The 25,525-nt window shown below is 38.1% G+C and overlaps 4 protein-coding genes across 4 annotated transcripts; 3 read left to right on the top strand and 1 right to left on the bottom strand.

Moving 5' to 3' along the window:
- Nucleotides 1–293: 293 nt before the first annotated feature.
- Nucleotides 294–3,946, bottom strand: LOC118241579 (uncharacterized). The gene is made up of 6 exons (XM_035527459.2): nt 3,589–3,946; nt 2,983–3,066; nt 2,536–2,619; nt 2,373–2,435; nt 2,161–2,283; nt 294–672 (listed from the first exon to the last, which is right to left on the bottom strand). The coding sequence occupies exons 1-6, from the start codon at nt 3,785–3,787 to the stop codon at nt 383–385; spliced, it is 843 nt and encodes a 280-aa protein (XP_035383352.1). The 5' UTR covers nt 3,788–3,946; the 3' UTR covers nt 294–382.
- A 1,147-nt stretch (nt 3,947–5,093) lies between these two features.
- LOC118240061 (uncharacterized) lies at nt 5,094–7,875 on the top strand. Its single transcript, XM_035527412.2, has 7 exons — nt 5,094–5,433; nt 5,631–5,714; nt 5,866–5,949; nt 6,131–6,193; nt 6,309–6,371; nt 6,477–6,599; nt 7,424–7,875. The coding sequence occupies exons 1-7, from the start codon at nt 5,241–5,243 to the stop codon at nt 7,705–7,707; spliced, it is 894 nt and encodes a 297-aa protein (XP_035383305.2). The 5' UTR covers nt 5,094–5,240; the 3' UTR covers nt 7,708–7,875.
- Nucleotides 7,876–10,324: 2,449 nt separating this feature from the next.
- LOC145659002 (uncharacterized) lies at nt 10,325–13,025 on the top strand. Its single transcript, XM_081719562.1, has 7 exons — nt 10,325–10,571; nt 10,769–10,852; nt 11,004–11,087; nt 11,271–11,333; nt 11,449–11,511; nt 11,617–11,738; nt 12,574–13,025. The coding sequence occupies exons 1-6, from the start codon at nt 10,379–10,381 to the stop codon at nt 11,679–11,681; spliced, it is 552 nt and encodes a 183-aa protein (XP_081575688.1). The 5' UTR covers nt 10,325–10,378; the 3' UTR covers nt 11,682–11,738; nt 12,574–13,025.
- Nucleotides 13,026–14,837: 1,812 nt separating this feature from the next.
- Nucleotides 14,838–17,648, top strand: LOC118241573 (uncharacterized). Its single transcript, XM_035527411.2, has 7 exons — nt 14,838–15,204; nt 15,402–15,485; nt 15,637–15,720; nt 15,904–15,966; nt 16,082–16,144; nt 16,250–16,372; nt 17,197–17,648. The coding sequence occupies exons 1-7, from the start codon at nt 15,012–15,014 to the stop codon at nt 17,478–17,480; spliced, it is 894 nt and encodes a 297-aa protein (XP_035383304.1). The 5' UTR covers nt 14,838–15,011; the 3' UTR covers nt 17,481–17,648.
- The last annotated feature ends 7,877 nt before the right edge of the window (nt 17,649–25,525 follow it).

Here is a 25,525-nt window from a genome sequence, read left to right as displayed (position 1 = left end):
TCACTATACAAAATACTAACTGTATGATAGCACATGCTATTGAAACTGCACGATTAGCACATCTATTGTAATTGCACAATCAGCACATGCTACTGTAACTGCAGGATTAGCACATGCTATTGTACCCATCAAAGTTTAATCAATGTTTAATTAATAGTGCAACTCTCTATTTTCTCCATCACCTAAGACTGTAATACCTAGTGTTGCCCTACATGCATCCACGTATAACAGGAAAGGCCAGCTGCAGTGTTAATGCACATATCACTGCTTGACAGTCAAGGAAGCACCAGACATTTTGCAGATTGGTGAGAATTTATTTGATTTCTTTACAGAGTGAGAGGTGCCAAAGTTTTAATGGGGATTTTGCTTCCCATTTCAGCGATCAGAGTGATGTTGGAAAGAGCAGGAAGCCACTGAAGATATTCCGTTTGTAGGAATCGTCATAAAGCTTGTAGTTGCTAGGAATACGCATGTCCACAACATCTCCTTTCTCCAGCTGCAGCGTGAGACCGCCAGAGAAATGTCGGACGTAACCATCACTATTGTACTCAGACAGGTGCGTCAGCCTCTCCTGGTTTCTGTACAGGCTAACACCTGAGTAATGCCCGTTGGAGGATCCACAGGCAGTGAATCTGAAATAGTACACACCCGTAGTTGGAGCAGTGAAGACCCCTGTAATGAGAGATGCATAGTTATTACAAGTATTAGTTATTACATATTGCTAACTACACTGTGTTAATTAGGCAAGAGAGTAATTTGACCATATCATTTTAATGCAAATTTTCCAATTCCCAAGCTGTAAACTTGATTGCTTATTGGATTTCAGAATATCAGGTGATGTGTATTTGTGTAATGAGGGAGGATGTGGTCTAAGGAGTTCAATACCCTATATCAAGGTGTACATAATTATTAGGCAGCTTCTTTTCCTCTATCAAGACCGGGCCATGAAATATCTGAAGACAGATTTTCCAGAAGATTTATGGACTGATGAGACAAGAGTGTCTCTTGACGGACCGGATGGATGGGCCTGTGGCTGGATCAGTAACGGACACAGAGCTCCACTTCGACTCAGACGCCATCAAGGTGGAGGTGGGGTACTGCTATGGGTTAGTATTATTAAAGATGAGCTACCTTTTCAGCTTGAAGATTGACTCAGAATCAACCTCTCAAACCTACTGCCAGTTTTTAGAAGACATTTTCTTCAAGCAGTGGTACAGGAAAAAGTCTGCATCTTTCAAGACGACCATGATTTTTATGCAGGTCAATACTCCATCGCATGCATCGAAGTACTCGACTGCGTGGCTGGCCAGTAAAGGCCTTAAAAGGTGAAAGAATAATGACATGGCCTGACCTAAACCCTGTTGAGAACTTATGGGCCCTTTTTGGAGATTTACGGTGAAGGAAAACAGCACAGCTCTCTGAACAGTGTCTGGGAGGCTGTGGTTGCTGCTGCACAAAAAGTTGATCATCAGCAGATTAAGAAACTGACAGACTCCATGAATGGAAGGCTTATGACTGTTATTGCAAAGGAGGGTGGCTATATTGGTCACTGTTTAAAAAAAAATAAAAAAAATTAATGAAATTTCAGAAATGTTTATTTGTAAATTTTGAGCTGTTTGTTTATTATTCTCACTTTAACTGATGAAAAACAAGTGAGATTTCAGTTTTCATTTAGTTGCATAATAATTCTGCTCACTAATAGCTGCCCAATAATTCTGCACACACAGATATTTTACTAAGAAAGCCAAAACCTCACTTAGTACTTTGTTAAATATTCAGATTTGAGGTTTATTAACATTTTGGACTGACCAAGAGCACTGTAGTTGTTCAATAATAAAATGAATCCTCAAAAATACAACTTGCATAATAACTGTGCACACAGTGCAGAGGCTATTCAGTTTCATTCACTGTTAATTTAATATTTTTGTTTAAACTCATTAATGTTTCTTAGCAGTGACTATTAACCTGTAACTTCTAATTTTCAGGACAGTGCATCAACCCTTCCGATATATTTGATATGTTTAGCACAATACTGATATTAAATTAATGACTGATATTGTAGTGTTTTGTTACAGCTTTGTAGATGTTAAACCGATTTTCGATATATATGTGTCATGATGTGTTCATTCATTGTCCTTCGTGTTTGCTATATTTTAATACCTGTATTTGGGTTGTAACCCTCTCCGATGTTTGTGAAGACTTTAGTATAAATCAGGATGGTCAGAGTATTGAGTGGCCCCACAGGTGCAGACAGCCCTGCTGAGAATGCCACCTTTGGTTTCTCTGAGAGCACACAGAAGAGACTTGGATCAGAAACCAAGTCCTCCACAGGTGAAAACAGAGAGAGTTCTAACCTGATGATGCTGGCTTACCTGTGACTTCTTTCTTTAGTTTCTTCACAATGCCCTCACTGACAGTTAGCCTCTTCGTCAAAGCTGTTAGAAATTAAAAATGGATCTGAGAAGTCTGAATTACAATCATTCAGTTTGCCCTGCTTGGTTTTTGCTCACAGCTGCATGCATTTTCTTGTTTTACCTGCATTCTCTTTCTTCAGTTTCTGCACATCACCCTCACTGGATGCTAGCGCAGTTCTTATTACTGTCAGCTCGGCCGACTGAGCTAAAGGCAAAATTCAGCAACACTGGAATCAGGTCAGGACATGAGAAAATCCACACGCACTTATTACACATTATTACTTCACACTAACAAAGTAGAGAAACCAACTGGAATGAATTCCTTTAGTTCTCAGTAACACTAACACACACCACAAATCCAGTATTAAGTTTAAGTCTAATACAATAGAGCAACGGTTTCTTTAGATTCATCACATTGGTCTCAGTGCCTTGACAGGGTTAACAGAGTTAACGGAGATTTTACGGACTATAACGGGTCTGTATGATTTGTAATCTACACATTTTATTACTTTAAGGTCATTACATTATGTACATATCCAAACATTTATTGAGTAACTCCTTCCATTACCTGAAATATGTTTGTTCATGGTCTCCATTTTAGTCACAGTTTGTTTGCTTTGTTTCATTTGCTTCATCAATTTGGTCTTCAGAGCTAAAAAGAAGTCATCAATAACCTCAAATTATATTATTATTATTGTAATTATATTGTAATGTTTGTTAAAAACTGTCTTATTTGACCTTGAATAATCAAACCCATCGAACAACAAATGAGGGCTATTTAAACATTGCTGTAACATTTTTAGTTATGGATCACATTCAGCTTTTCTCACGCTCCTGTAGTCTCGTATGAGGCTGGGTGCAGTTCCCGGGGAGCACCTACATAGCGTCACACTGTTGTTACCCCAGTGTTGGTAGTTAGCTACTTCCACTATTTCTCCCCTACCAGTCATGTGCCACCAGTACATCACAACATGTGCTGGATGTGTAGGGAGGGGAGAAGCTACCAGCTCCACCAACACCAGCATGCAGACACTACACTGACTGAAACACGCATGTCACTCAGGATAAGTGTCCAGCATGTGCCGTGAAGAGAAAACTAACAAACAAAGATGAAGTATCATTTTATTTTTAAAGCATAGCTAAAAGCCAATAAACAAACTCATTGTTCACCAACCTTCATTGTCCTTCTCCATGTGTTTTATCTGAGTCTTCAGCTCCACCAGCATGGCTCCTTGTTTATACACGATGTCTCTCAGTTCAGGCTGCTTCAGTTCAGTAGGGAGGTCTGATGACTTTGAAGCTTCAGCAGTTTCAGCATCCTGCATGCTGATGGTGAACAGCAGCAGTAGAGTAAGAACAGCAGTTCTCTTCATCTTTACTGACTCTCTCTTCTCTCAGTGTCTGGTCCTAAACTGCTGCTCTTATAGGTCTCCTGAGATGAGCAGTTCACAGCTCTTATGATGATGATCCCACTGATACCTCCTCCCATCTTCCTTTACCAAATAAGGCAGTGATGCTTCTTAGCACATTTTCTTTCCTACAGGAGGTATGTTGAAGTAGACGTGACATTGTGTTTTATCGTGCAGCTTCTAAGAGGTCACTGGTCTTCACATGCTCTGCGTCTGCTTTGACAATGACAAGATAAAGACTGTTATCTGCATCACAAATCCATACCAACTCATCCAGTTTTAACTTGAATGACACATGCAGAATACAGTGACATGCTTCTCTGTGAACTGGACTCAGAGCGCAGGGTCACTTATTGTACAGCACCCCTGCAGCTGAGAGGCTTAAGGGTCTCGCTCAAGGGCCCATCAGTGGCCCATCTTACCCGGCTATTCTCTTCTTATAGCTCCTGTTTCCATTTCCTCTCATACTGTAAAGTGTCTTTGACTATCCTGAAAGGCGGTTACAAATAAAATGCATAATTATTATTATTATTATTATTATTATTATTATTGGTTGAGTTTTGGTGGTAGTGTGTCGATGAATTTTTGTATAATTGTACTGTGTATTAACATGAACTGTGCTTGTCATGAGAAACACCAAGTTAAAACTGGCCTGTGAGATGAGTTGGTATGAATTTGTGATGAAGATAGCAGGCCTTATCTTGTTATTGTCAGAGCAGCACAAGGATTGCACAACACTAACCATGACAAACAGAACACATCTAGAAAGTAAACAGTATCAATTAGTGATACATTTAATTTTGACCATATGTTATTATTATCAATGGAGTTCTAATTTATTAGAATGGTACACCAGTGTCACTTTTGGAAATTATTACTCAGTAAACAGAATAGTGACAATGGACATTTTAAAGCCTTTTGTAATGACTACTTACATAAAACAACATTTCCCCCCACGATAAAAGTCAGAAATGAAACTAATAGAAACTGCATTTACATGAACCTCATTCTGATAACTTACTGAATTTTGTAAATATTTGATTAAAATGTTGGTTATGCAAAGGTGTGTCTTAAACATAAATCAGGTTGATGATTCACTCACAAATTTAGATTTACAGTTTAAGCAAACAAGCTTATGGACATTATTAAACTTTCTGCACAAAAAAAAGAAGACGACATGTGAAGACCAGTGACCTCTTAGAAGCTGCACAATAAAACACAATGTCACGTCTACTTCAACATACCTCCTGTAGGAAAGAAAATGTGCTAAGAAGCATCACTGCCTTATTTGGTAAAGGAAGATGGGAGGAGGTATCAGTGGGATCATCATCATAAGAGCTGTGAACTGCTCATCTCAGGAGACCTATAAGAGCAGCAGTTTAGGACCAGACACTGAGAGAAGAGAGAGTCAGTAAAGATGAAGAGAACTGCTGTTCTTACTCTACTGCTGCTGTTCACCATCAGCATGCAGGATGCTGAAACTGCTGAAGCTTCAAAGCCATCAGAACCCCTTACTGATCTGAAGCAGCTGAGAGACATCATGTATAAACAAGGAACCATGCTGGTGGAGCTGAAGACTGAAATGAAGTATGTGAATCAGGAAAATGCAGGTGATGTTTATTTGTGGTTGTTTTGCTAAAATGCTACATTTCTTGCTTGAATGCCCAAACATACAACAGTAAACATTCACCAACTGAACTCACAGGATTTTGAAGTTTATTGGTTTTCCAAATTTGTCTAAAAGTATGAACAAAATTCTTTCAATTGTTTAATGATAAACTTTGAATGTTAAATAATTCTTTGCCAGCCCTGAAGACTAAAATGGCCAAACAGATGAAACAGAACAAACAAACAGAGAGTAAAGTGGAGCTTTTGAATAAAGAGATTTCAGGTAATGGAACTAGCTATTCATGGCAATAGATTCTGTATGTAACAAAGCAATGTTTGTGAGCTGAAAGTTATCCAAATGTACTTGTTGCTTTTATGAAGTGTTTAAACCTCTGGTGACATTTTCCAGTAAACGCATGTTTTCTGTCTTGTAGCACAAGCAGCTGAGGGGACTGCTGTGAAGAACAGGTTAGCAGCCAGTGAAAGTGACGTGAAACGCTTGAAGAAACTGAATGCAGGTAAATGAATGACAGATGTTTGTCATGTAAAAACACAAACCAGCAAGCTTTTGTTACCTCTGGATGTTTTTGTGGGAGTGTAGATAATATTTTCTCACACCTGTAATTGTATTTAAACATTTTTTGACTTGGCAATAAGTATCCACGATTGTTAACATTATTGGTATCTCATCATGAACAGCAACAAAAACTGCAGTAGAAGCCAGTAAGAGTGAAGTAGTGAAGCTGAAGAAAGAGAGTGCAGGTAAAGCCCTACAGTATGGGCTCATGACACCGACTACTGCAAGGTACAATACATTATGCACAGACCATAACATTCACTTTTCCACTTACCTCTGAATGAATCTGTTTCACAACAGCTTTTAACGGCAGACTGGCTACAAGTGAAAGTGATGTGGACAATCTGAAGAAAGACATCATAGGTCAACTCAAAACACCTCGCTGGTGAACCCACAAGAAGATGAGATTTTACAAGTCCATGTGTTCTGTGTCATTGAATTATGATGTTTTGGGCTTCGAATTTGCAGAGAGACCAAAGGTGGCATTCTCAGCTGCCCTGTCTGCAAGTTTGGGACCTGCGAGTGGCATCGTAAACGTAGTTTACTCTAAAGTCATCACAAACATTGGAGGAGCTTATAACCCAAACACAGGTACTGAGTGAATGTGATCAGATCAGATTCGACCCAATCAGACTTTCAGAACACCAACGATGCAGCTGTAGCACTGCAGAACACTGAAGTGAGTCTGGAGTAATAAATAATGCCAGGGGGTTTTGTGGTAGCTCAGTGGTTAAGCTTGACTTGCAATCAGAAGGTTGCCAGTTCAAGTCCCACCACTGCCTAGTTGCACTTGTAAGTCACTTTGGATAATTGTGTCAGCTAAATGCCATAAATAAATGAAATTGAAATGAAATGAACAATGCAGTATTTCCTGGAGTAATAATTAAACAATGCAGTATTTCCAGTCTTACAGGGCTGGTTCATATGACCACTAATCCATTGTTCAAGCCAACCTTAACTGGTAAATATAAACTGGCTTGTTTGACTTAAAGCAATACATAACTACATAGTGAACACAGAATGATAGAAGGACACAACAAGCAAGAAACAGTGGCAACCTTTTGCATTTAATAGACGCGCTTATCCAGAGAGACTTACAAAAGTGCTTTGTCATTGAATTATAGAAGGTATCCTAGCCAGTACAGAACACAGAACAGGTTGTGTTAATAATCAGGAGAACTGGAATGAATGATAATGTTGGAGAGTGTGGTTAGCGGTGTGGGTTTCTCGGCTGTGGAGTTCTGGTCAGGGCAAGCAGACGGTATGAGTGTGAACATATTGATTGGTCAGTTACACCAAAAACCTGTGAAGTATAGTATGGATTTACATCATGAAGTATAGTATGGTTTACATAGTTTTTACATAGGATAGTATTTACATGTGTAAAGGTAACACTGATGTTTCTCTTATTTCAGGAATATTTACAGCTCCAGTCAGAGGAGTCTACTATATCAGGTTCACTACCTGTTCACAAAATAGTGGCTATAATTCAGGTGTACAACTGTACAAGAACAGTAAGAAGCTGCTCTACCTCTATGAATACAATTACAATGGATATCAAAGATACATAAGTGGTGGTATTACCCTGCAGCTGGAGGTTGGAGATGCTGTTCACACACGCTTACCTGATACGTTGATGCTCTATGAAACTGATACCAATCGTAACACTTTTAGTGGCTTCCTAATCTTTACCATGTGAGTTTTTCAGATTGTAATCTGGTGTGGTGGCCATTTTAATATTGAGGTTACATTTTGCGATTTATTTAAAAAAATGTTTTTTGCTTCTAGATTAAAAAAAGACAAAATATTGTCACAATGTATTAGCTGATCCTGTTGCATTATAAATAAAGTGTCATTATTCTAAATATGGAGGATTACTATCGTCTGATCCATTAGCAGACTTGGTTGGTAGAATGATTCTTATATATGTCAACTCCTATATGAATTCAAGTTTAAATCTGCCTGAGTTACAAAGGTACTCCTAACAGAATAAAAATGTGTTTGGTGTGTTTGGTAAGATGACTGAACATTTCCAAAATGCACTGTTGGAGGCATAAAAAGGTGGATGCTGGTGGTGCATCTCTCTAAAAAGCACACCATTTGGGTGTAGGACAGAAGTTTCTAGAAAGTTTGGTGGTTCTATCTCAAAAGCTGTCAAAAAATAGCGATCCAAAATTAAGAATGGTATAATAATAATAATAATAATAATCAGAAGAAGAAGTAAACAGCAAGTTGCCTTTGTGAAACCAACTTTATAACAAGTATTGCAACTAGGGGTACATTTATTGAATAAACAGAACATGCATAAAGACCACTGATTAAAATGTTAATAATGACCAGAGGTATTAAGTTGAGTAAACCTGCTCTAGTAAAACAAACATAAAAGAAAATGAACCCAAATGAGATTCATGGTGGACAGAGAATGATTTAACAAATAAAAGAAAGAAAAGACAAGAAAGAAAAAAAATCTATGAGAGTGATTAATCATGGTGGAGCATACATTTAACTGAAAAATATATTTTCAATTTAAATTAAACTAATTTGAACTATATCATAAAAGTCCCAATGAGTTATTAATTGACTGAAAAATTCAGAGCTAATCTGCTGGTATGAATGTGGGCAAAGGGTCTGATCAAGGTCACAAGTGCAGGTTTACTATGGCGCCGGTCCAGTGTCCACTGGATGTGTCTGGCCCAGTACATCTTGCATTAGTAGAACATGTTCCTTTCTGGGCTGTCATCCTGTGTATAATGGACACAGAGTTGGAACTACAGTGTCTGGACCTTGTATTAGGATCAGATACCTGCACCCCTAGTGTGGTGCAGCACCATCTCACACTCACTGGGTGGAGAATGGTCTGAACCAGGTGGTGTTCATTTAATAGTGGACCAGTACTCATCCTGATTAGGGATGAACAGGGTGGAGGGAGGCTGATACCCAGTCAGCTACAGAGTGGGACTGTACACAGACACTAATAAGGTGAACAATTTGTTTAATTGCACTGTGTATTATGTAACATGAACTGTGCTTGTCATGAGAAACACCAAGATAAAACTGGCCTGTGAGATGAGTTGGTATGAATTTGTGATGAAGATAGCAGGCCTTATCTTGTTATTGTCAGAGCAGCACAAGGATTGCACAACACTAACCATGACAGGAACCATGCTGGTGGAGCAAGGAACCATGCTGGTGGAGCTGAAGACTGAAATGAAGTATGTGAATCAGGAAAGTAGAACATGTTCCTTTCTGGGCTGTCATCCTGTGTATAATGGACACAGAGTTGGAACTACAGTGTCTGGACCCTGTATTAGGATCAGCTACCTGCACCCCTAGTGTGGTGCAGCACCATCTCACACTCACTGGGTGGAGAATGGTCTGAACCAGGTGGTGTTCATTTAATAGTGGACCAGTACTCATCCTGATTAGGGATGAACAGGGTGGAGGGAGGCTGATACCCAGTCAGCTACAGAGTGGGACTGTACACAGACACTAATAAAGTGAACAATTTGTTTAATTGCACTGTGTATTATGTAACATGAACTGTGCTTGTCATGAGAAACACCAAGTTAAAACTGGCCTGTGAGATGAGTTGGTATGAATTTGTGATGAAGATAGCAGGCCTTATCTTGTTATTGTCAGAGCAGCACAAGGATTGCACAACACTAACCATGACAAACAGAACACATCTAGAAAGTAAACAGTATCAATTAGTGATACATTTAATTTTGACCATATGTTATTATTATCAATGGAGTTCTAATTTATTAGAATGGTACACCAGTGTCACTTTTGGAAATTATTACTCAGTAAACAGAATAGTGACAATGGACATTTTAAAGCCTTTTGTAATGACTACTTACATAAAACAACATTTCCCCCCACGATAAAAGTCAGAAATGAAACTAATAGAAACTGCATTTACATGAACCTCATTCTGATAACTTACTGAATTTTGTAAATATTTGATTAAAATGTTGGTTACGCAAAGGTGTTTCTTAAACATAAATCAGGTTGATGATTCACTCACAAATTTGTAAGTGTGCAATACAGATGAGAACTTTAGATTTACAGTTTAAGCAAACAAGCTTATGGACATTATTAAACTTTCTGCACAAAAAAAAGAAGACGACATGTGAAGACCAGTGACCTCTTAGAAGCTGCACGATAAAACACAATGTCACGTCTACTTCAACATACCTCCTGTAGGAAAGAAAATGTGCTAAGAAGCATCACTGCCTTATTTGGTAAAGGAAGATGGGAGGAGATATAAGTGGGATCATCATCATAAGAGCTGTGAACTGCTCATCTCAGGAGACCTATAAGAGCAGCAGTTTAGGACCAGACACTGAGAGAAGAGAGAGTCAGTAAAGATGAAGAGAACTGCTGTTCTTACTCTACTGCTGCTGTTCACCATCAGCATGCAGGATGCTGAAACTGCTGAAGCTTCAAAGCCATCAGAACCCCTTACTGATCTGAAGCAGCTGAGAGACATCGTGTATGAGCAAGGAACCATGCTGGTGGAGCTGAAGACTGAAATGAAGTATGTGAATCAGGAAAATGCAGGTGATGTTTATTTGTGGTTGTTTTGCTAAAATGCTACATTTCTTGCTTGAATGCCCAAACATACAACAGTAAACATTCACTAACTGAACTCACAGGATTTTGCAGTTTATTGGTTTTCCAAATTTGTCTAAAAGTATGAACAAAATTTTTTCAATTGTTTAATGATAAACTTTGAATGTTAAATAATTCTTTGCCAGCCCTGAAGACTAAAATGGCCAAACAGATGAAACAGAACAAACAAACAGAGAGTAAAGTGGAGCTTTTGAATAAAGAGATTTCAGGTAATGGAACTAGCTATTCATGGCAATAGATTCTGTATGTAACAAAGCAATGTTTGTGAGCTGAAAGTTATCCAAATGTACTTGTTGCTTTTATGAAGTGTTTAAACCTCTGGTGACATTTTCCAGTAAACGCATGTTTTCTGTCTTGTAGCACAAGCAGCTGAGGGGACTGCTGTGAAAAGCAGGTTAGCAGCCAGTGAAAGTGATGTGAAACGCTTGAAGAAACTGAATGCAGGTAAATGAATGACAGATGTTTGTCATGTAAAAACACAAACCAGCAAGCTTTTGTTACCTCTGGATGTTTTTGTGGGAGTGTAGATAATATTTTCTCACACCTGTAATTGTATTTAAACACATTTTTTGACTTGGCAATAAGTATCCACGATTGTTAACATTATTGGTATCTCATCATGAACAGCAACAAAAACTGCAGTAGAAGCCAGTAAGAGTGAAGTAGTGAAGCTGAAGAAAGAGAGTGCAGGTAAAGCCCTACAGTATGGGCTCATGACACCGACTACTGCAAGGTACAATACATTATGCACAGACCATAACATTCACTTTTCCACTTACCTCTGAATGAATCTGTTTCACAACAGCTTTTAACGGCAGACTGGCTACAAGTGAAAGTGATGTGGACAATCTGAAGAAAGACATCATAGGTCAACTCAAAACACCTCGCTGGTGAACCCACAAGAAGATGAGATTTTACAAGTCCATGTGTTCTGTGTCATTGAATTATGATGTTTTGGGCTTCGAATTTGCAGAGAGACCAAAAGTGGCATTCTCAGCTGCCCTGTCTGCAATTTGGGACCTGCGAGTGGCATCGTAAACGTAGTTTACTCTAAAGTCATCACAAACATTGGAGGAGCTTATAACCCAAACACAGGTACTGAGTGAATGTGATCAGATCAGATTCGACCCAATCAGACTTTCAGAACACCAACGATGCAGCTGTAGCACTGCAGAACACTGAAGTGAGTCTGGAGTAATAAACAATGCCAGGGGGTTTTGTGGTAGCTCAGTGGTTAAGCTTGACTTGCAATCAGAAGGTTGCCAGTTCAAGTCCCACCACTGCCTAGTTGCTCCTGTAAGTTGCACTTGTAAGTCACTTTGGATAATTGTCAGCTAAATGCCATAAATAAATGAAATTGAAATGAAATGAACAATGCAGTATTTCCTGGAGTAATAATTAAACAATGCAGTATTTCCAGTCTTACAGGGCTGGTTCATATGACCACTAATCCATTGTTCAAGCCAACCTTAACTGGTAAATATAAACTGGCTTGTTTGACTTAAAGCAATACATAACTACATAGTGAACACAGAATGATAGAAGGACACAACAAGCAAGAAACAGTGGCAACCTTTTGCATTTAATAGACGCGCTTATCCAGAGAGACTTACAAAAGTGCTTTGTCATTGAATTATAGAAGGTATCCTAGCCAGTACAGAACACAGAACAGGTTGTGTTAATAATCAGGAGAACTGGAATGAATGATAATGTTGGAGAGTGTGGTTAGCGGTGTGGGTTTCTCGGATGTGGAGTTCTGGTCAGGGCAAGCAGACGGTATGAGTGTGAACATATTGATTGGTCAGTTACACCAAAAACCTGTGAAGTATAGTATGGATTTACATCATGAAGTATAGTATGGTTTACATAGTTTTTACATAGGATAGTATTTACATGTGTAAAGGTAACACTGATGTTTCTCTTATTTCAGGAATATTTACAGCTCCAGTCAGAGGAGTCTACTATATCAGGTTCACTACCTGTTCACAAAATAGTGGCTATAATTCAGGTGTACAACTGTACAAGAACAGTGAGAAGCTGCTCTACCTCTATGAATACAATTACAATGGATATCAAAGATACATAAGTGGTGGTATTACCCTGCAGCTGGAGGTTGGAGATGCTGTTCACACACGCTTACCTGATACGTTGATGCTCTATGAAACTGATACCAATCGTAACACTTTTAGTGGCTTCCTAATCTTTACCATGTGAGTTTTTCAGATTGTAATCTGGTGTGGTGGCCATTTTAATATTGAGGTTACATTTTGCGATTTATTTAAAAAAATGTTTTTTGCTTCTAGATTAAAAAAAGACAAAATATTGTCACAATGTATTAGCTGATCCTGTTGCATTATAAATAAAGTGTCATTATTCTAAATATGGAGGATTACTATCGTCTGATCCATTAGCAGACTTGGTTGGTAGAATGATTCTTATATATGTCAACTCCTATATGAATTCAAGTTTAAATCTGCCTGAGTTACAAAGGTACTCCTAACAGAATAAAAATGTGTTTGGTGTGTTTGGTAAGATGACTGAACATTTCCAAAATGCACTGTTGGAGGCATAAAAAGGTGGATGCTGGTGGTGCATCTCTCTAAAAAGCACACCATTTGGGTGTAGGACAGAAGTTTCTAGAAAGTTTGGTGGTTCTATCTCAAAAGCTGTCAAAAAATAGCGATCCAAAATTAAGAATGGTATAATAATAATAATAATAATAATCAGAAGAAGAAGTAAACAGCAAGTTGCCTTTGTGAAACCAACTTTATAACAAGTATTGCAACTAGGGGTACATTTATTGAATAAACAGAACATGCATAAAGACCACTGATTAAAATGTTAATAATGACCAGAGGTATTAAGTTGAGTAAACCTGCTCTAGTAAAACAAACATAAAAGAAAATGAACCCAAATGAGATTCATGGTGGATAGAGAATGATTTAACAAATAAAAGAAAGAAAAGACAAGAAAGAAAAAAAATCTATGAGAGTGATTAATCATGGTGGAGCATACATTTAACTGAAAAATATATTTTCAATTTAAATTAAACTAATTTGAACTATATCATAAAAGTCCCAATGAGTTATTAATTGACTGAGAAATTCAGAGCTAATCTGCTGGTATGAATGTGGGCAAAGGGTCTGATCAAGGTCACAAGTGCAGGTTTACTACGGCACCGGTCCAGTGTCCACTGGATGTGTCTGGCCCAGTACATCTTGCATTAGTAGAACATGTTCCTTTCTGGGCTGTCATCCTGTGTATAATGGACACAGAGTTGGAACTACAGTGTCTGGACCTTGTATTAGGATCAGCTACCTGCACCCCTAGTGTGGTGCAGCACCATCTCACACTCACTGGGTGGAGAATGGTCTGAACCAGGTGGTGTTCATTTAATAGTGGACCAGTACTCATCCTGATTAGGGATGAACAGGGTGGAGGGAGGCTGATACCCAGTCAGCTACAGAGTGGGACTGTACACAGACACTAATAAGGTGAACAATTTGTTTAATTGCACTGTGTATTATGTAACATGAACTGTGCTTGTCATGAGAAACACCAAGTTAAAACTGGCCTGTGAGATGAGTTGGTATGAATTTGTGATGAAGATAGCAGGCCTTATCTTGTTATTGTCAGAGCAGCACAAGGATTGCACAACACTAACCATGACAAACAGAACACATCTAGAAAGTAAACAGTATCAATTAGTGATACATTTAATTTTGACCATATGTTATTATTATCAATGGAGTTCTAATTTATTAGAATGGTACACCAGTGTCACTTTTGGAAATTGTTACTCAGTAAACAGAATAGTGACAATGGACATTTTAAAGCCTTTTGTAATGACTACTTACATAAAACAACATTTCCCCCCACGATAAAAGTCAGAAATGAAACTAATAGAAACTGCATTTACATGAACCTCATTCTGATAACTTACTGAATTTTGTAAATATTTGATTAAAATGTTGGTTACGCAAAGGTGTTTCTTAAACATAAATCAGGTTGATGATTCACTCACAAATTTGTAAGTGTGCAATACAGATGAGAACTTTAGATTTACAGTTTAAGCAAACAAGCTTATGGACATTATTAAACTTTCTGCACAAAAAAAAAGAAGACGACATGTGAAGACCAGTGACCTCTTAGAAGCTGCACGATAAAACACAATGTCACGTCTACTTCAACATACCTCCTGTAGGAAAGAAAATGTGCTAAGAAGCATCACTGCCTTATTTGGTAAAGGAAGATGGGAGGAGGTATCAGTGGGATCATCATCATAAGAGCTGTGAACTGCTCATCTCAGGAGACCTATAAGAGCAGCAGTTTAGGACCAGACACTGAGAGAAGAGAGAGTCAGTAAAGATGAAGAGAACTGCTGTTCTTACTCTACTGCTGCTGTTCACCATCAGCATGCAGGATGCTGAAACTGCTGAAGCTTCAAAGCCATCAGAACCCCTTACTGATCTGAAGCAGCTGAGAGACATCGTGTATGAGCAAGGAACCATGCTGGTGGAGCTGAAGACTGAAATGAAGTATGTGAATCAGGAAAATGCAGGTGATGTTTATTTGTGGTTGTTTTGCTAAAATGCTACATTTCTTGCTTGAATGCCCAAACATACAACAGTAAACATTCACTAACTGAACTCACAGGATTTTGCAGTTTATTGGTTTTCCAAATTTGTCTAAAAGTATGAACAAAATTCTTTCAATTGTTTAATGATAAACTTTGAATGTTAAATAATTCTTTGCCAGCCCTGAAGACTAAAATGGCCAAACAGATGAAACAGAACAAACAAACAGAGAGTAAAGTGGAGCTTTTGAATAAAGAGATTTCAGGTAATGGAACTAGCTATTCATGGCAATAGATTCTGTATGTAACAAAGCAATGTTTGTGAGCTGAAAGTTATCCAAATGTACTTGTTGCTTTTATGAAGTGTTTAAACCTCTGGTGACATTTTCCAGTAAACGCATGTTTTCTGTCTTGTAGCACAAGCAGCTGAGGGGACTGCTGTGAAGAGCAGGTTAGCAGCCAGTGAAAGTGACGTGAAACGCTTGAAGAAACTGAATGCAGGTAAATGAATGACAGATGTTTGTCATGTAAAAACACAAACCAGCAAGCTTTTGTTACCTCTGGATGTTTTTGTGGGAGTGTAGATAATATTTTCTCACACCTGTAATTGTATTTAAACACATTTTTTGACTTGGCAATAAGTATCCACGATTGTTAACATTATTGGTATCTCATCATGAACAGCAACAAAAACTGCAGTAGAAGCCAGTAAGAGTGAAGTAGTGAAGCTGAAGAAAGAGAGTGCAGGTAAAGCCCTACAGTATGGGCTCATGACACCGACTACTGCAAGGTACAATACATTATGCACAGACCATAACATTCACTTTTCCACTTACCTCTGAATGAATCTGTTTCACAACAGCTTTTAACGGCAGACTGGCTACAAGTGAAAGTGATGTGGACAATCTGAAGAAAGACATCATAGGTCAACTCAAAACACCTCGCTGGTGAACCCACAAGAAGATGAGATTTTACAAGTCCATGTGTTCTGTGTCATTGAATTATGATGTTTTGGGCTTCGAATTTGCAGAGAGACCAAAGGTGGCATTCTCAGCTGCCCTGTCTGCAAGTTTGGGACCTGCGAGTGGCATCGTAAACGTAGTTTACTCTAAAGTCATCACAAACATTGGAGGAGCTTATAACCCAAACACAGGTACTGAGTGAATGTGATCAGATCAGATTCGACCCAATCAGACTTTCAGAACACCAACGATGCAGCTGTAGCACTGCAGAACACTGAAGTGAGTCTGGAGTAATAAACAATGCCAGGGGGTTTTGTGGTAGCTCAGTGGTTAAGCTTGACTTGCAATCAGAAGGTTGCCAGTTCAAGTCCCACCACTGCCTAGTTGCACTTGTAAGTCACTTTGGATAATTGTGTCAGCTAAATGCCATAAATAAATGAAATTGAAATGAAATGAACAATGCAGTATTTCCTGGAGTAATAATTAAACAATGCAGTATTTCCAGTCTTACAGGGCTGGTTCATATGACCACTAATCCATTGTTCAAGCCAACCTTAACTGGTAAATATAAACTGGCTTGTTTGACTTAAAGCAATACATAACTACATAGTGAACACAGAATGATAGAAGGACACAACAAGCAAGAAACAGTGGCAACCTTTTGCATTTAATAGACGCGCTTATCCAGAGAGACTTACAAAAGTGCTTTGTCATTGAATTATAGAAGGTATCCTAGCCAGTACAGAACACAGAACAGGTTGTGTTAATAATCAGGAGAACTGGAATGAATGATAATGTTGGAGAGTGTGGTTAGCGGTGTGGGTTTCTCGGATGTGGAGTTCTGGTCAGGGCAAGCAGACGGTATGAGTGTGAACATATTGATTGGTCAGTTACACCAAAAACCTGTGAAGTATAGTATGGATTTACATCATGAAGTATAGTATGGTTTACATAGTTTTTACATAGGATAGTATTTACATGTGTAAAGGTAACACTGATGTTTCTCTTATTTCAGGAATATTTACAGCTCCAGTCAGAGGAGTCTACTATATCAGGTTCACTACCTGTTCACAAAATAGTGGCTATAATTCAGGTGTACAACTGTACAAGAACAGTGAGAAGCTGCTCTACCTCTATGAATACAATTACAATGGATATCAAAGATACATAAGTGGTGGTATTACCCTGCAGCTGGAGGTTGGAGATGCTGTTCACACACGCTTACCTGATACGTTGATGCTCTATGAAACTGATACCAATCGTAACACTTTTAGTGGCTTCCTAATCTTTACCATGTGAGTTTTTCAGATTGTAATCTGGTGTGGTGGCCATTTTAATATTGAGGTTACATTTTGCGATTTATTTAAAAAAATGTTTTTTGCTTCTAGATTAAAAAAAGACAAAATATTGTCACAATGTATTAGCTGATCCTGTTGCATTATAAATAAAGTGTCATTATTCTAAATATGGAGGATTACTATCGTCTGATCCATTAGCAGACTTGGTTGGTAGAATGATTCTTATATATGTCAACTCCTATATGAATTCAAGTTTAAATCTGCCTGAGTTACAAAGGTACTCCTAACAGAATAAAAATGTGTTTGGTGTGTTTGGTAAGATGACTGAACATTTCCAAAATGCACTGTTGGAGGCATAAAAAGGTGGATGCTGGTGGTGCATCTCTCTAAAAAGCACACCATTTGGGTGTAGGACAGAAGTTTCTAGAAAGTTTGGTGGTTCTATCTCAAAAGCTGTCAAAAAATAGCGATCCAAAATTAAGAATGGTATAATAATAATAATAATAATAATCAGAAGAAGAAGTAAACAGCAAGTTGCCTTTGTGAAACCAACTTTATAACAAGTATTGCAACTAGGGGTACATTTATTGAATAAACAGAACATGCATAAAGACCACTGATTAAAATGTTAATAATGACCAGAGGTATTAAGTTGAGTAAACCTGCTCTAGTAAAACAAACATAAAAGAAAATGAACCCAAATGAGATTCATGGTGGACAGAGAATGATTTAACAAATAAAAGAAAGAAAAGACAAGAAAGAAAAAAAATCTATGAGAGTGATTAATCATGGTGGAGCATACATTTAACTGAAAAATATATTTTCAATTTAAATTAAACTAATTTGAACTATATCATAAAAGTCCCAATGAGTTATTAATTGACTGAAAAATTCAGAGCTAATCTGCTGGTATGAATGTGGGCAAAGGGTCTGATCAAGGTCACAAGTGCAGGTTTACTACGGCACCGGTCCAGTGTCCACTGGATGTGTCTGGCCCAGTACATCTTGCATTAGTAGAACATGTTCCTTTCTGGGCTGTCATCCTGTGTATAATGGACACAGAGTTGGAACTACAGTGTCTGGACCTTGTATTAGGATCAGCTACCTGCACCCCTAGTGTGGTGCAGCACCATCTCACACTCACTGGGTGGAGAATGGTCTGAACCAGGTGGTGTTCATTTAATAGTGGACCAGTACTCATCCTGATTAGGGATGAACAGGGTGGAGGGAGGCTGATACCCAGTCAGCTACAGAGTGGGACTGTACACAGACACTAATAAGGTGAACAATTTGTTTAATTGCACTGTGTATTATGTAACATGAACTGTGCTTGTCATGAGAAACACCAAGATAAAACTGGCCTGTGAGATGAGTTGGTATGAATTTGTGATGAAGATAGCAGGCCTTATCTTGTTATTGTCAGAGCAGCACAAGGATTGCACAACACTAACCATGACAAACAGAACACATCTAGAAAGTAAACAGTATCAATTAGTGATACATTTAATTTTGACCATATGTTATTATTATCAATGGAGTTCTAATTTATTAGAATGGTACACCAGTGTCACTTTTGGAAATTATTACTCAGTAAACAGAATAGTGACAATGGACATTTTAAAGCCTTTTGTAATGACTACTTACATAAAACAACATTTCCCCCCACGATAAAAGTCAGAAATGAAACTAATAGAAACTGCATTTACATGAACCTCATTCTGATAACTTACTGAATTTTGTAAATATTTGATTAAAATGTTGGTTACGCAAAGGTGTTTCTTAAACATAAATCAGGTTGATGATTCACTCACAAATTTGTAAGTGTGCAATACAGATGAGAACTTTAGATTTACAGTTTAAGCAAACAAGCTTATGGACATTATTAAACTTTCTGCACAAAAAAAAAGAAGACGACATGTGAAGACCAGTGACCTCTTAGAAGCTGCACGATAAAACACAATGTCACGTCTACTTCAACATACCTCCTGTAGGAAAGAAAATGTGCTAAGAAGCATCACTGCCTTATTTGGTAAAGGAAGATGGGAGGAGGTATCAGTGGGATCATCATCATAAGAGCTGTGAACTGCTCATCTCAGGAGACCTATAAGAGCAGCAGTTTAGGACCAGACACTGAGAGAAGAGAGAGTCAGTAAAGATGAAGAGAACTGCTGTTCTTACTCTACTGCTGCTGTTCACCATCAGCATGCAGGATGCTGAAACTGCTGAAGCTTCAAAGCCATCAGAACCCCTTACTGATCTGAAGCAGCTGAGAGACATCGTGTATGAGCAAGGAACCATGCTGGTGGAGCTGAAGACTGAAATGAAGTATGTGAATCAGGAAAATGCAGGTGATGTTTATTTGTGGTTGTTTTGCTAAAATGCTACATTTCTTGCTTGAATGCCCAAACATACAACAGTAAACATTCACTAACTGAACTCACAGGATTTTGCAGTTTATTGGTTTTCCAAATTTGTCTAAAAGTATGAACAAAATTCTTTCAATTGTTTAATGATAAACTTTGAATGTTAAATAATTCTTTGCCAGCCCTGAAGACTAAAATGGCCAAACAGATGAAACAGAACAAACAAACAGAGAGTAAAGTGGAGCTTTTGAATAAAGAGATTTCAGGTAATGGAACTAGCTATTCATGGCAATAGATTCTGTATGTAACAAAGCAATGTTTGTGAGCTGAAAGTTATCCAAATGTACTTGTTGCTTTTATGAAGTGTTTAAACCTCTGGTGACATTTTCCAGTAAACGCATGTTTTCTGTCTTGTAGCACAAGCAGCTGAGGGGACTGCTGTGAAAAGCAGGTTAGCAGCCAGTGAAAGTGATGTGAAACGCTTGAAGAAACTGAATGCAGGTAAATGAATGACAGATGTTTGTCATGTAAAAACACAAACCAGCAAGCTTTTGTTACCTCTGGATGTTTTTGTGGGAGTGTAGATAATATTTTCTCACACCTGTAATTGTATTTAAACACATTTTTTGACTTGGCAATAAGTATCCACGATTGTTAACATTATTGGTATCTCATCATGAACAGCAACAAAAACTGCAGTAGAAGCCAGTAAGAGTGAAGTAGTGAAGCTGAAGAAAGAGAGTGCAGGTAAAGCCCTACAGTATGGGCTCATGACACCGACTACTGCAAGGTACAATACATTATGCACAGACCATAACATTCACTTTTCCACTTACCTCTGAATGAATCTGTTTCACAACAGCTTTTAACGGCAGACTGGCTACAAGTGAAAGTGATGTGGACAATCTGAAGAAAGACATCATAGGTCAACTCAAAACACCTCGCTGGTGAACCCACAAGAAGATGAGATTTTACAAGTCCATGTGTTCTGTGTCATTGAATTATGATGTTTTGGGCTTCGAATTTGCAGAGAGACCAAAGGTGGCATTCTCAGCTGCCCTGTCTGCAATTTGGGACCTGCGAGTGGCATCGTAAACGTAGTTTACTCTAAAGTCATCACAAACATTGGAGGAGCTTATAACCCAAACACAGGTACTGAGTGAATGTGATCAGATCAGATTCGACCCAATCAGACTTTCAGAACACCAACGATGCAGCTGTAGCACTGCAGAACACTGAAGTGAGTCTGGAGTAATAAACAATGCCAGGGGGTTTTGTGGTAGCTCAGTGGTTAAGCTTGACTTGCAATCAGAAGGTTGCCAGTTCAAGTCCCACCACTGCCTAGTTGCACTTGTAAGTCACTTTGGATAATTGTGTCAGCTAAATGCCATAAATAAATGAAATTGAAATGAAATGAACAATGCAGTATTTCCTGGAGTAATAATTAAACAATGCAGTATTTCCAGTCTTACAGGGCTGGTTCATATGACCACTAATCCATTGTTCAAGCCAACCTTAACTGGTAAATATAAACTGGCTTGTTTGACTTAAAGCAATACATAACTACATAGTGAACACAGAATGATAGAAGGACACAACAAGCAAGAAACAGTGGCAACCTTTTGCATTTAATAGACGCGCTTATCCAGAGAGACTTACAAAAGTGCTTTGTCATTGAATTATAGAAGGTATCCTAGCCAGTACAGAACACAGAACAGGTTGTGTTAATAATCAGGAGAACTGGAATGAATGATAATGTTGGAGAGTGTGGTTAGCGGTGTGGGTTTCTCGGATGTGGAGTTCTGGTCAGGGCAAGCAGACGGTATGAGTGTGAACATATTGATTGGTCAGTTACACCAAAAACCTGTGAAGTATAGTATGGATTTACATCATGAAGTATAGTATGGTTTACATAGTTTTTACATAGGATAGTATTTACATGTGTAAAGGTAACACTGATGTTTCTCTTATTTCAGGAATATTTACAGCTCCAGTCAGAGGAGTCTACTATATCAGGTTCACTACCTGTTCACAAAATAGTGGCTATAATTCAGGTGTACAACTGTACAAGAACAGTGAGAAGCTGCTCTACCTCTATGAATACAATTACAATGGATATCAAAGATACATAAGTGGTGGTATTACCCTGCAGCTGGAGGTTGGAGATGCTGTTCACACACGCTTACCTGATACGTTGATGCTCTATGAAACTGATACCAATCGTAACACTTTTAGTGGCTTCCTAATCTTTACCATGTGAGTTTTTCAGATTGTAATCTGGTGTGGTGGCCATTTTAATATTGAGGTTACATTTTGCGATTTATTTAAAAAAATGTTTTTTGCTTCTAGATTAAAAAAAGACAAAATATTGTCACAATGTATTAGCTGATCCTGTTGCATTATAAATAAAGTGTCATTATTCTAAATATGGAGGATTACTATCGTCTGATCCATTAGCAGACTTGGTTGGTAGAATGATTCTTATATATGTCAACTCCTATATGAATTCAAGTTTAAATCTGCCTGAGTTACAAAGGTACTCCTAACAGAATAAAAATGTGTTTGGTGTGTTTGGTAAGATGACTGAACATTTCCAAAATGCACTGTTGGAGGCATAAAAAGGTGGATGCTGGTGGTGCATCTCTCTAAAAAGCACACCATTTGGGTGTAGGACAGAAGTTTCTAGAAAGTTTGGTGGTTCTATCTCAAAAGCTGTCAAAAAATAGCGATCCAAAATTAAGAATGGTATAATAATAATAATAATAATAATCAGAAGAAGAAGTAAACAGCAAGTTGCCTTTGTGAAACCAACTTTATAACAAGTATTGCAACTAGGGGTACATTTATTGAATAAACAGAACATGCATAAAGACCACTGATTAAAATGTTAATAATGACCAGAGGTATTAAGTTGAGTAAACCTGCTCTAGTAAAACAAACATAAAAGAAAATGAACCCAAATGAGATTCATGGTGGACAGAGAATGATTTAACAAATAAAAGAAAGAAAAGACAAGAAAGAAAAAAAATCTATGAGAGTGATTAATCATGGTGGAGCATACATTTAACTGAAAAATATATTTTCAATTTAAATTAAACTAATTTGAACTATATCATAAAAGTCCCAATGAGTTATTAATTGACTGAAAAATTCAGAGCTAATCTGCTGGTATGAATGTGGGCAAAGGGTCTGATCAAGGTCACAAGTGCAGGTTTACTACGGCACCGGTCCAGTGTCCACTGGATGTGTCTGGCCCAGTACATCTTGCATTAGTAGAACATGTTCCTTTCTGGGCTGTCATCCTGTGTATAATGGACACAGAGTTGGAACTACAGTGTCTGGACCTTGTATTAGGATCAGCTACCTGCACCCCTAGTGTGGTGCAGCACCATCTCACACTCACTGGGTGGAGAATGGTCTGAACCAGGTGGTGTTCATTTAATAGTGGACCAGTACTCATCCTGATTAGGGATGAACAGGGTGGAGGGAGGCTGATACCCAGTCAGCTACAGAGTGGGACTGTACACAGACACTAATAAGGTGAACAATTTGTTTAATTGCACTGTGTATTATGTAACATGAACTGTGCTTGTCATGAGAAACACCAAGATAAAACTGGCCTGTGAGATGAGTTGGTATGAATTTGTGATGAAGATAGCAGGCCTTATCTTGTTATTGTCAGAGCAGCACAAGGATTGCACAACACTAACCATGACAAACAGAACACATCTAGAAAGTAAACAGTATCAATTAGTGATACATTTAATTTTGACCATATGTTATTATTATCAATGGAGTTCTAATTTATTAGAATGGTACACCAGTGTCACTTTTGGAAATTATTACTCAGTAAACAGAATAGTGACAATGGACATTTTAAAGCCTTTTGTAATGACTACTTACATAAAACAACATTTCCCCCCACGATAAAAGTCAGAAATGAAACTAATAGAAACTGCATTTACATGAACCTCATTCTGATAACTTACTGAATTTTGTAAATATTTGATTAAAATGTTGGTTACGCAAAGGTGTTTCTTAAACATAAATCAGGTTGATGATTCACTCACAAATTTGTAAGTGTGCAATACAGATGAGAACTTTAGATTTACAGTTTAAGCAAACAAGCTTATGGACATTATTAAACTTTCTGCACAAAAAAAAAGAAGACGACATGTGAAGACCAGTGACCTCTTAGAAGCTGCACGATAAAACACAATGTCACGTCTACTTCAACATACCTCCTGTAGGAAAGAAAATGTGCTAAGAAGCATCACTGCCTTATTTGGTAAAGGAAGATGGGAGGAGGTATCAGTGGGATCATCATCATAAGAGCTGTGAACTGCTCATCTCAGGAGACCTATAAGAGCAGCAGTTTAGGACCAGACACTGAGAGAAGAGAGAGTCAGTAAAGATGAAGAGAACTGCTGTTCTTACTCTACTGCTGCTGTTCACCATCAGCATGCAGGATGCTGAAACTGCTGAAGCTTCAAAGCCATCAGAACCCCTTACTGATCTGAAGCAGCTGAGAGACATCGTGTATGAGCAAGGAACCATGCTGGTGGAGCTGAAGACTGAAATGAAGTATGTGAATCAGGAAAATGCAGGTGATGTTTATTTGTGGTTGTTTTGCTAAAATGCTACATTTCTTGCTTGAATGCCCAAACATACAACAGTAAACATTCACTAACTGAACTCACAGGATTTTGCAGTTTATTGGTTTTCCAAATTTGTCTAAAAGTATGAACAAAATTCTTTCAATTGTTTAATGATAAACTTTGAATGTTAAATAATTCTTTGCCAGCCCTGAAGACTAAAATGGCCAAACAGATGAAACAGAACAAACAAACAGAGAGTAAAGTGGAGCTTTTGAATAAAGAGATTTCAGGTAATGGAACTAGCTATTCATGGCAATAGATTCTGTATGTAACAAAGCAATGTTTGTGAGCTGAAAGTTATCCAAATGTACTTGTTGCTTTTATGAAGTGTTTAAACCTCTGGTGACATTTTCCAGTAAACGCATGTTTTCTGTCTTGTAGCACAAGCAGCTGAGGGGACTGCTGTGAAAAGCAGGTTAGCAGCCAGTGAAAGTGATGTGAAACGCTTGAAGAAACTGAATGCAGGTAAATGAATGACAGATGTTTGTCATGTAAAAACACAAACCAGCAAGCTTTTGTTACCTCTGGATGTTTTTGTGGGAGTGTAGATAATATTTTCTCACACCTGTAATTGTATTTAAACACATTTTTTGACTTGGCAATAAGTATCCACGATTGTTAACATTATTGGTATCTCATCATGAACAGCAACAAAAACTGCAGTAGAAGCCAGTAAGAGTGAAGTAGTGAAGCTGAAGAAAGAGAGTGCAGGTAAAGCCCTACAGTATGGGCTCATGACACCGACTACTGCAAGGTACAATACATTATGCACAGACCATAACATTCACTTTTCCACTTACCTCTGAATGAATCTGTTTCACAACAGCTTTTAACGGCAGACTGGCTACAAGTGAAAGTGATGTGGACAATCTGAAGAAAGACATCATAGGTCAACTCAAAACACCTCGCTGGTGAACCCACAAGAAGATGAGATTTTACAAGTCCATGTGTTCTGTGTCATTGAATTATGATGTTTTGGGCTTCGAATTTGCAGAGAGACCAAAGGTGGCATTCTCAGCTGCCCT

This window comes from Electrophorus electricus, chromosome 8 (assembly GCF_041902795.1).
Source record: "Electrophorus electricus isolate QZ-2024a chromosome 8, ASM4190279v1, whole genome shotgun sequence".
Taxonomy (NCBI): Eukaryota; Metazoa; Chordata; class Actinopteri; order Gymnotiformes; family Gymnotidae; genus Electrophorus; species Electrophorus electricus.
The sequence above is the reverse complement of the archived record's forward strand: the minus strand, read 5'-3'. Positions and strand labels throughout refer to the sequence as shown.

Excerpts from the sequence above, each read along its gene's own strand:
- LOC118241579 (XM_035527459.2), bottom strand. The coding sequence starts at position 3,787 with ATGAAGAGAACTGCTGTTCTTACTCTACTGCTGCTGTTCACCATCAGC. Across the intron at positions 2,436-2,535 it reads ACTGAAGAAAGAGAATGCAG|CTTTGACGAAGAGGCTAACT; the intron begins GTAAAACAAGAA and ends AATTTCTAACAG. Across the intron at positions 2,284-2,372 it reads ACTAAAGAAAGAAGTCACAG|AGAAACCAAAGGTGGCATTC; the intron begins GTAAGCCAGCAT and ends GTGTGCTCTCAG.
- LOC118241573 (XM_035527411.2), top strand. The coding sequence starts at position 15,012 with ATGAAGAGAACTGCTGTTCTTACTCTACTGCTGCTGTTCACCATCAGC. Across the intron at positions 15,721-15,903 it reads CTTGAAGAAACTGAATGCAG|CAACAAAAACTGCAGTAGAA; the intron begins GTAAATGAATGA and ends CATCATGAACAG. Across the intron at positions 16,373-17,196 it reads AGCTTATAACCCAAACACAG|GAATATTTACAGCTCCAGTC; the intron begins GTACTGAGTGAA and ends CTCTTATTTCAG.
- LOC118240061 (XM_035527412.2), top strand. The coding sequence starts at position 5,241 with ATGAAGAGAACTGCTGTTCTTACTCTACTGCTGCTGTTCACCATCAGC. Across the intron at positions 5,950-6,130 it reads CTTGAAGAAACTGAATGCAG|CAACAAAAACTGCAGTAGAA; the intron begins GTAAATGAATGA and ends CATCATGAACAG. Across the intron at positions 6,372-6,476 it reads TCTGAAGAAAGACATCATAG|AGAGACCAAAGGTGGCATTC; the intron begins GTCAACTCAAAA and ends TCGAATTTGCAG.
- LOC145659002 (XM_081719562.1), top strand. The coding sequence starts at position 10,379 with ATGAAGAGAACTGCTGTTCTTACTCTACTGCTGCTGTTCACCATCAGC. Across the intron at positions 10,572-10,768 it reads TGTGAATCAGGAAAATGCAG|CCCTGAAGACTAAAATGGCC; the intron begins GTGATGTTTATT and ends ATTCTTTGCCAG. Across the intron at positions 10,853-11,003 it reads TTTGAATAAAGAGATTTCAG|CACAAGCAGCTGAGGGGACT; the intron begins GTAATGGAACTA and ends TCTGTCTTGTAG.